The sequence below is a fragment of the Cebus imitator genome, unplaced genomic scaffold (genome assembly GCF_001604975.1).
Source record: "Cebus imitator isolate Cc_AM_T3 unplaced genomic scaffold, Cebus_imitator-1.0 Scaffold384, whole genome shotgun sequence".
Lineage (NCBI taxonomy): Eukaryota > Metazoa > Chordata > Mammalia > Primates > Cebidae > Cebus > Cebus imitator.
Genome location: NW_016107699.1, coordinates 2,253,556 through 2,263,492, shown reverse-complemented (window position 1 = coordinate 2,263,492; position 9,937 = coordinate 2,253,556). Strand labels below are relative to the sequence as shown.

The following is a 9,937-nucleotide window of genomic DNA, read 5'->3' as shown; positions in this document are numbered from 1 at the left end:
GACCACGCCAGTACCCCCAACACGCTCAGTACCCAGCACACCCATGCCGGTACCCCCAGCACACTTAGTACTCAGCACACCCATGCCACTACCCCCAGCACGCTTAGTACCCCACACACCCACACCAGCATCACAGAGGAGCAGAGGCCGATATGGTGCTGAGTGCCATATGGCGTCTCCTGAAACTCATCTTGAAATAATCTCAGCTATAGCAGGGTATGGTGGTGTGCACCTGTAATCCCAGCTACTTGGGAGGCTGAGGCAGAATTGCTTGAACCTGGGAGGCGGAGTTTGCAGTAAGTCAAATTCGCACTACTGCCTGCTAGCCTGGGTGACAGAGTGAGTTTCCATCTCAAAAATAAGTAAATAAATAAAAATAAAAAATTAGACCGGCGTAGTGGCGCCTAGAGTCCTAGCTACTCGGGAGGCAGGGGGTCAAGCTGCAGTGAGCTGCGATTGCACCACTGCACTCCAGACTGGGTGACAGAGCAAGATCCTACTGCCCCCGCCAGATCCCTTCTTAGCCAGGTTCACGTGTGTTCACGTATGTTCACGTGTTCACATGTTCACGGTGTGTCTTCACCCCTGCCCCCTCCCGTGTATGCACAGCACGTCAAGCCGTGGCTATTTTTTCTGATCTAGTTGAGAGTTGCAGACACAAGACCCCTTTATTTACTGACACTTCTGTGTGCGTTTCCTGAGAGGGAGGACGTTCTCTTAAATGCCGCACCATGATCAACGTCAGGAGTTAACGCCCTGCGTGACTCTCAGCCGTGCTGAAGACCATAATCAAACGTCAACAGCTGTCCCAACAGTGACTGCTTTTTTTTTTCTTTGTTTTGAGATGGAGTCGCTCTGTCGCCCAGGCTGGAGTGCAGTGGTGCGATCTCGGCTCACTGCAGCCTCTGCCTCTTGGATTCAAGCGATTCTTCTGCCTCAGCCTTCTGAGTAGCTGGGATTACAGGCACTCGCCACCACGCCCAGCTAGTCTTTGTGTTTTTAGTAGAGACGGGGTTTCATCATGGTAGCCAGGCTGGTCTCGAACTCCTGACCTCAGGGGATCTGCCCACCTCGGCTGTGAGCCATGGGACCAGCCGACAGTGACCTTTAGAGCAGGAGGCGCCTTCCCACCCAGGGTTGCTGGCTGTTTGCATTCCTCCGACTGAGGTTCATGTCGGTCGGTCTTCTTTTCTGTTTGGAAGAGCCTGTGACGTCCTTGACCACTGTGGCCACTCTATGCACCCCCGAGGCCATCTGCACTCGCTCCAGCCCTTCCCACCAGGCACGGTCTTGGAGCGCCTGTGCCCACAGGCCTGCCTTCCCCCCACGGCCCACTCTGCAGCCCTTCTCCTCACGGTGCAGGGATTCTGTCCCACAGGGCCACGCCCCATCCCACAAAAGACTCCAAACGCAGGGCCTTTTCCTGGGGCCTTGGGCTGTGCAGAGACACTGGCTGGGGCGTCTGGCCCATGCCCTGGGGATCTGGGCCCGAGCTTCGTTCTGTATGCGGCTGTGTGCAATGGTCTGGGATGCCAGGGGAGGGCTGTGGGGGCAGCTCAAGGGCAGGGCCATGGTGGCAACTCAAGGGCAGGGTCCAGACTAGGCCAAGAGAGCACCACCGCCCAGCCACGCCGGGTGGCCCCCGTCCCAAGCCGACTCTTGGAGCAGACTCTTGCAGCCCGGCTGCAGACGAGGGCCTTTGGGGGTTCAGGGCAGCTGGGCCAGGCCTTCTACCAGGCCCACGGAATCAGAAGGCCCCTTGGGTCCTTAGAGGAGCCACAGGCCTGGAGCAGCTCCCGGATGCCACACAACCCCTCTTTTGGTGTGGAGAGAGAGAGGCCTGTGAGGTTGGCCCATGAGTAGTGAGGGGCCAGGGCCACTGATGCTTCGGGGTGCAGGAGGGTACAGAGGTGGGCGGGGTGAGGGGCCCGGCCAACCTCCTCCTCCTGCGGCCCTACAGGGGTGCACCTGCCCAACCTGGACCAACTGAAGCTGAATGGCAGCTACCTGGGCTCCCTCAGGTGAGTGCCTGGGTGGGGTGGGCTGGGCCCCTGCCGTGAGGGGATCCAGGGGCAGGCCCTGCAGCAATGAGGGAGAACTTGGTGGGAGTGGGGGGCCTTGGGCTGGGACAAGGGTCCCAGGGGTCTAGAGAGCACCATCCTGCTGGCTGCCTGACCCCAAGTGACCCTGTGGAGGGTGGATGGGCAGGTGGGGGGAGCCTGGGACTTTCAGGCGGGTCTGGGCCCCCTCCAGCTGTGAGAGGGTCTCTCAGCGGGTCTTTGTTGAGAGGACTACTCCTGGACCAGCCTGGCTCCCAGGGGTCCTACCTATGCCCTATGGCCTCTGGCTCAGCCCGGATGCACCCCCTTGCCACGTGACCCTGGCACGCGTAGCTCTTGTGTCTAATGGGTGGGAGGCCCCCGCTGCAGGTGCCCCCCCACTTGGAGCTGGGCCAGGGTCACAGCGGTCATGCCAGGTCGCATGGCCAAACAAACACCCCAACGGTGCCCCCACCGTGAGCTGTCCCTGGTGGACACCCCAAAGCCTACCGAGGCTGGGGACTTCTGTCCTCTGCACCACGCCTTGCAGCCCGGGACTTTGGCTGTACCATGAGGCCAGGAGCTTGGGGTCTGGGCAAGAACAGCAACCTCCAGCCAGAGCCCACCCACGGAACCCGGACCAGAGGCAGCCCCCAGGAGAAGCACGGGAAGCTCCGTGCCCTGACAGCGACTCACAATTTAGAGCTGAAGACATGGTGGTTCTCACATCATCGGAAGGGAAAGAACAAGGCGGAAGGAACGTTATTCTGGAGGTTTAGGCAAAGTGGATTTTGTGAAAACGCTGCTGGTTTTATGTAGCCTGTTCCCAGCAGCATTAAGGCAGAAGAATTCCAGACAGAGTTCTAGAACATTCTCCAGCTGTTTGAATTGGGCTTCAAGAGCCACATCTAGTTATTTACAGATGAGGATAAGGTATTGAATACACAACCTCGCTTTGAATGTTTTCTTGATTTTCCTTATTTTTACCTCTGTTTATGAAGCAAATATCAAGTGGGCTGGGCACAGTGTCTCACGCCTGTAATCCCAGCAGTTTGGGAGGCCAAGGTGGGCAGATCACCTGAGGTCCAGGGTTTGAGACCAGCCTGGCCAATTTGGTGAAATCCCATCTCTACCAAAAATACATAAATTAGCTGGGCATGGTGGTGCATGCCTGAAATCCCAGCTACTAAGGACACTGAGGCAGAAGAATTGCTTGAATCGGGGAGGCAGAGGTTGCAGTGAGCAGAGACCGCGCCACTGCAATCCAGCCTGGGTGATAGAGTGAGACTCCACCTCAAAAAAAATAAATATCTGAAGGAATTTAATAAAATACACGAAGACCTGGAAATGGAAAAGATTGGACAACACTCTGGGGTCGAATACACAGTGGGCAGCCCACAGAACTGGGACAGAGAAGAGGCCTGGAAATGAAGCCAGGCCTGCGGCAGGCACCCCGACAGTGCCATGAACCAGAAACTAGGATGGGTATGGGAAATAGACTTCTTGGAAGCATGCCTCCTAGCCAGGCGCGGCGGCTCACGCCTGTAATCCCAGCACTTTGGGAGACCGAGGCAGGAGGATCACTTGAGATCAGGAGTTCAAGACCAGCCTGGCCAACATGCTGAAAATCTGTCTTTACTAAAAATTTAGAAATTGGCTGGGCATGGTGGTGCTGGTAATCCCAGCTACATAGGAGGCTAAGGCACGAGAATCACTTGAACCCGGGAGGTGGAGGTTGCAGTGAGCCGAAATCACACCACTGCACTCCAGCCTGGGCAACAGAGCAAGAGTCCTCCTTCTCAAAAAAACAGAACAAAAACGAAGAACATTAAAAAGTGCCCCAGGACAAGACTATTGATATTCTAATGGAGATGGCTGTGTTTTTTTTTAGCTTAACAAAGAAGTCTCTATTGTTAAGACCAACAAATTGGCTTAAAGAACAACAAAAATATATGTTCAATAAATAAAATATAAAAGCTTTTGTTGTAGAATTGAAGACAAAACATTTAAAAAAAAAAAAAAAAATGTAAAAGAAAGCCAGGCACGGTGGCTCACACCTGTAATCCCAGCACTTTGGGAGGCTGAGGAGGGTGGATCACCTGAGGTCAGGAGTTCCAGACCAGCCTGGCCAACATAGTGAAACCTTATCTCTACTAAAAATACAAAAATTAGCTGGGCATGGTGGCCCGTGCTGACAATCTCAGCTACTCTGGAGGCTGAGGCAGGAGAAACACCTGAAGCTGGAAGGCAAAGGCTGCAGTGAGCCAAGATTGCACCACTGCACTCCAGCCTGGGAGACAAAGCAAGACTCTGTATAAAAAAAAAGAAACAAAAAGGTAAGATGATCCAATGAAATACTATTGTAACTTAGCTGATCACAGCTATTAAGTGTATTAAAATCTCAGGCAAGGGCCGGGTGCAGTGGCTCACGCCTGTAATCCCAGCACTTTGGGAGGCCAAGATGGGTGGATCACGAGGTCAGGAGTTCAAGACCAGCCTGGCCAACATGGTGAAACCCCATCTCTACTAAAAATACAAAAATTAGCTGGGCATGGTGGTGCACACCTGTAATCCCAGCTACTCGGGAGGCTGAGGCAGGAGAATCGCTTGAACCTGGGAGGAGGAGGTTGCGGTGAGCCGCAATCACACCACTGCACTCCAGCCTGGGCAATAGAATGAGACTCTGTCTCAAAAAACATGTATATATTCAAAGGAACTTGTCAGAAATAAAAGACGTCTAGCTACCGACCGAAAGGAAAAACAAACTGAATTGTTGGCACTGAAACACGTCCTAATAAAGTTACCGGCTTGAACATAAAGGCAAAAATTTGGGGCAGCCAAGAAAAGAGATCGAGTTGTCTTCTTTTTTCTTTGAGACAGGGTCTCACTCCGCCTCCCAGGCCGGAGTGCAGTGGTATGACCATGGCTTACCACGGCCTCCACCTCCTGGGCTCAAGTGCTCTTCCCACTTCAGCCTCCTGAAGTGCTGGGATTACGGGCGTGAACTACTGTGGCCGGCCTCAAGTTTTGTTTTGTTTTGTTTTGTTTTTTTGAGACGGAGTCTTGCTCTGTTGCCTAGGCTGGAGTGCAGTGGCGCAATCTTGGCTCACTGCAACCTCCACCTCCCTGGTTCAAGCAATTCTCCTGCCTCAGCTTCCCAAGTAGCTGGGACTACAGGCGCCTACCACCACGCCTGGATAATTTTTGTATTTTTAGTAGAGATAGGGTTTCGCCACGCTGGCCAGGCTGGTCTCGAACTCCTGAACTCAGGTGATCCACCCACTTTAGCCTCCCAAAGTGCTGGGATTACAGGCATGAGCCACTGTACCCGGGAGCTGGTTTTTTAAGGACAGAAAAAACGTAGTGCTCCTCAGACGTCCCCACAGTGGACACTGGAACAAAAGCCTCAGCAGCCTCCTGGGAAGATGGCACGACGCGCAGCCTAATGGCTTCAGAAGCTCCCAGCCAGGAGCCATCTGCGCGTGAGTCAGAGATCAAGGAGCTTCCATTAACCGCTCTTGGAGAAATCACTAGACACAAATCCCAGCCGATTAAGAGCTGAGTGGAAAAGCCACATAAGGCAGCAGGCTGAGGATAGATGTTGACTCCACGCACCGAAGGCGGACGGACCACAGAGAGTGCCCCTGGCAGGCCACAGAAGGAAGTAACACCCAGGTAGGCGCAGCGCTGTGAGCTGGAGAGCGTCGCAAGGAACCACCCAGCCCTGGAGGAATCCGGCCACAGTGGGGGACAGCCTGGGAGCTTGGGTGACGCTTTCACAAGGAGGCGTTCGGAGACAGCACGGCGGCGCAGAAAGGGGCAGGCACAGGGTCCCGGGACAGCGCGTGGTTGAAATCAGTGCGGCTGCACAGGGGGACAGAGCAGACAGAGGCCGTGGGTCCCGGCTGGAAGCAACGTGTCCCCGCACATGACAAGCTGCCCTGACCCACGCCAGCTCCAGCAGCTGCTCCCCACCAAACCTGCCAGCTCAGCACGGGGTCAGCCCCCAGCAAAGCCCCTCCACCTCAGTGTCCAGGGGCTCAGGCTCCCAGGCAGCTTTCCAGACCCTGACTCCAAATTCGAGTGCCCCCAAAGTTACCGAGGGGATCATCAGAAAGAGAGACCTTGTGATGGCTGCAACCCGCCGGGGAAGGGCAGCGGTGGCAGCAGGTGGGGTGTGGCTGAGCCACCCGCCGTGAGGGTCTAGCGTCCAGCCCTACAGGGTCCCGTGAGTCCCCCTCTGCAGGTGTGGAGACGAGAAACTGCGGAAATAAAAGACACAAGACACCGAGAAAGAGAAAACAGAGTTTGGGCCCAGGGGTCCACTGCCCACCAAAGCGCGGAGCCCGGCAGCGCCCGCGTGCCTGGACGCTCTGACTTTTACGGAGCACAAAGCAGGGGGCAGGGCAGGTAGGGCGAGGTCATGGGGGTCAGTGGCAGGGTCAGGAAAATCGCGTTTCTTGGAGACAGGGGCCCAGGACTTTAAAGACGAGGAGAAAACCTGAGGACAGTACTTCCTTCCTTCTTGTCGGGAAAGAACAAGGTCGCTACGGTCTGTTACTATTCCTGATTCTTATCTTCTGAGGAAAAGAGGAACCAGGTGCAGAAGCAGAACTTGGAAGCAGCCATGGAGCATGACCACGGAGGCCCAGCGCCACACAGAGACCATTAAGTCCCTGGATGTCCGCGGGCGTCCCCCACAGCCGCCAGGCCCACCACAAGAGCCTGGAGCAGCGGCGTTTCCTCCTCACTCCCCTGAGGACAGGGACATCTCGTCTGGGCCGTCTTGGACGTCTCCTTCCCTAGCTGGCTAAACAGCGGGCGCTTTCCCGGCGCGGGCGCTTTCCCGGCGCGGGCACTGCCACACAGCCGGGCATCCTCCAGCAGCCCCTATGCGGGCGGGACAGCGGGCTTAGGGCATCTTGCCTTAGGGTCACCTCTTTTCCAATGCCACTTCAGTCCCATGCTTCCTGACCCGAGACTCAGTAAGATGAAAGATTATGTGACCGTATACGTGTATATGTTTATGATTACATATGAATTTCTGTGTGATTACTCACGATTAGGTATATGGGAATGACTATGTAACTGTATCTCTAATTCTTTTCCAATTCTATGTTTATGTGAGAACATACTGAGGCTTCAGACCCTTGCCTCGGCTCTTGTGGGGTTCCCCCCCAACAGAGGGCAGCTCCCCAGGCCAGGCCCTCCAGGGCTCGGAGAAGGAGGGGGACAATGTACCCACAGCAGAGCCAAGAGGGAAAGGCAGAGACCCTCTTCCACAGCCTAGAGGCCACCATTCGAGGTGACACCTGCCCCTGCCCTGGAGGCAGCCATGGGCTGGTGGTGGCTGGGCACTGTGCTGGGCACCATGTTGACCACCAAGCCCTGCCTTCTGCAGGGACCTGGGCACATCTCTGGGCCACCTGCGGGTGCTGTGGCTGGCTCGCTGTGGCCTCACTGACCTGGATGGCATCGCCGCTTTGCCAGTGCTGAAGGTGAGTCTGGGCGCCCTGGGCTGGGGAGGGCCGGGCTGGACCCTGGCTCAGAGTCCCGCGCTGCCCAGGAACTGTACGCCTCCTACAACAACATCTCAGACCTGAGCCCGCTGTGCCTGCTGGAGCAACTGGAGCTGCTAGACCTGGAGGGCAACAGCGTGGAGGACCTGGGGCAGGTGCGCTTCCTGCAGCTGTGCCCTCGCCTGGCCACCCTCACCCTGGAGGGCAACCTGGTGTGCCTGCAGCCGGCCCCCGGCCCCGCCAACAAGGTGCATGTCCGGGCACCCGGCCAGCGTATGCATGGCAATGGGAGGCTCCCTGTGGCTCCAGCCCTGGGCCCCTCCCTCTGGCAGGGATTTCTGTGCCCACCTGTGCCCTGTGGCCTGTTCACCAAGAGTTCATCTCGTCTGTCACCAGAAGTCTGACAGCTCCCAGGGTGTCCTCCTGGGCCAGCCCTCCCAGATCCCACAGGGTCACCTGCAAGTACGTCATGTCCCTCAGCCCACGTATGCACCCGTAGGCCCACACACAAGCCACGCGGAAACACACAGAATTATGTACACAGAGGTGCACACACCTGTGTGTGCCCCGTCCAGAGCCACGCCCGGCCCAACAGACCCCACAGACCACCCTGTGCGCACATCTGTGTACGCTCTGTCCAGAGCCACGTCCGTCCCCACGGGCCCCGGAGACCACGCTGTGCACACATCACCTCCCCGTGCAGCCTGTGCGTGCACTGCTTCGAGCCGGCACAGGTGTGTGCAGGCCCTGGAGGAGCTCGCAGACCCTCGCCCTGAGCTCACAGCGCTGGCCTCATTAGCTGCCGCTTGGTGCTGCCACATGCTGGGGTCAGCATCCACCACTGCCGGTGGCTACTGCTCTGTGGAACAGAGCCCTGAGCTCAGGGCAGCTCCGTGGGCCAGAGGGCATCCCTGGCCACAGCCTTGGGTCTGGAGAGTGGGGTCCTGCATCCTGAGCGGGTGAGAGCCCATCCCTGAAGTCCCTGGGGTCGGAGAGTGACCCATGCCCGCCCCAGCAGGGCAGGGCAGCATCACCACCTCTGCCCCTGCCCTGCCCCACAGTGGGTCTGGAAGAGGGAGCCTGGGAAAGAGCTGGCCTGAAGGGCCCACCTGACCCAGACCTGCCCTCCGTCCCCGTCCGCCTGCAGGTGCCCAGTGGATACAACTACAGGGCTGAAGTGAGGAAGCTCATCCCCCAGCTTCGGGTCCTGGACGAAGTTCCGGCCGCGCACACAGGCCCACCGTCCCGCCTGCGGCTGAGCCAGGACTGGCTTGCGGTGAAGGAGGCCATCAAGAAGGGCCATGGCCTCCCCCAGCTGGGTATGACAACCCCAGGCAACTGCCCGGAGGACCCACTGCTGAGCCCCAGCTCCCCGCAGGAAGAGGCCCCACCCTGGGACTCTCAGAGACGGACAGCCACGTCTCATGCCCTCCCCCACCCTTGACCCCTGGTCCCCAGAGTCCAGGACACTGTCTCTGAGCAGCCCACAGTGGGAGAGGAGGATCTGGAGGGGAGGGCCTCTCCAGAAGGCAGCAGCGTCAGAGGCCAGTCTCTGGCCACGCAGCGTGGGTGTCGGGCTCCCTGGCCTGTGGACAGAGTCTGGGGCCGGCTCTCGGGCTGACCAGCTGGCCTGGGCCTTGGTTGACCTCTGCTTCTGACCCTCGGGCAGACTGTCCCCATGGAGGCCCCATCCGGAGACTTGACCCTGAGCTGTCCCTGCCTGAGACGCAGCCCCGAACCTCCAGGCCCTGGCCCTTCGCGATGCTGGTCCCTGGGGGCCCCCTGCCTGAAGGCCTGCTTTCTGAGGACCCAGCCCCAGAAGATAACACCAGCAGCCTCACCCATGGTAACCGACGCGCCTGAAAGCTGACCCTGCAGTCCCTCGGCCCCGAACTAGGCCCAGCCATGCTGTCTCCCACAGGTGCTGGCCAAGTCCTATGTGGGAACCCCACCAAAGGCCTGCGGGAGCGTAGGCAGCAGTGCCAGGTACACCCCCAGGGACCAGCCTCCAGGGCCCCAGCCCCCCATGGGCACCAGCATCCAGGGGTGCAGCCCTGATGGTGCCTTGCCCCACTGCCATTCCAGGGGGAGAATCCCCAAACCAGTCCCTTCTCCTCCCCAGGGCAGGGAGCCCCCGGAGCAGCTGTCCCAGCACAGGCCAGGAGATCTGGCCCCCAGCACTTCCAGCCCAGAGCCTGACCCTGCAGACAGCTCTGACTTCCTGGCCTTGGCCAGGCTTAGGCCCTGGAGGGAGCTTGGCATGGGGTGGGTGTTGCCCCGACCCTGCTGCTGTGTGTGTCTGTCTGGGGGGTGTCAGGGCTGGGGCTGTCTGTCTGCGGGGTGTCAGGGCTGGGGCTGTCTGTCGGGGGGGGTCAGGGC

The 9,937-nt window shown here is 58.2% G+C and overlaps 1 protein-coding gene across 3 annotated transcripts in view; it reads left to right on the top strand.

Moving 5' to 3' along the window:
• LRRC56 (leucine rich repeat containing 56) overlaps window positions 1-9,937 on the top strand; it is a 16,149-nt gene that overhangs the window by 3,234 nt on the left and 2,978 nt on the right. For all 3 annotated transcript variants that reach the window (XM_017507869.2, XM_017507870.2, XM_017507873.2), the window contains exons 5-11: window positions 1,961-2,021; window positions 7,441-7,537; window positions 7,606-7,806; window positions 8,706-8,877; window positions 9,228-9,404; window positions 9,480-9,544; window positions 9,681-9,823. In XM_017507869.2, coding sequence (XP_017363358.1) covers window positions 1,961-2,021; window positions 7,441-7,537; window positions 7,606-7,806; window positions 8,706-8,877; window positions 9,228-9,404; window positions 9,480-9,544; window positions 9,681-9,823 — 916 coding nt within the window. The remainder of the gene's footprint in view (window positions 1-1,960; window positions 2,022-7,440; window positions 7,538-7,605; window positions 7,807-8,705; window positions 8,878-9,227; window positions 9,405-9,479; window positions 9,545-9,680; window positions 9,824-9,937) is intronic.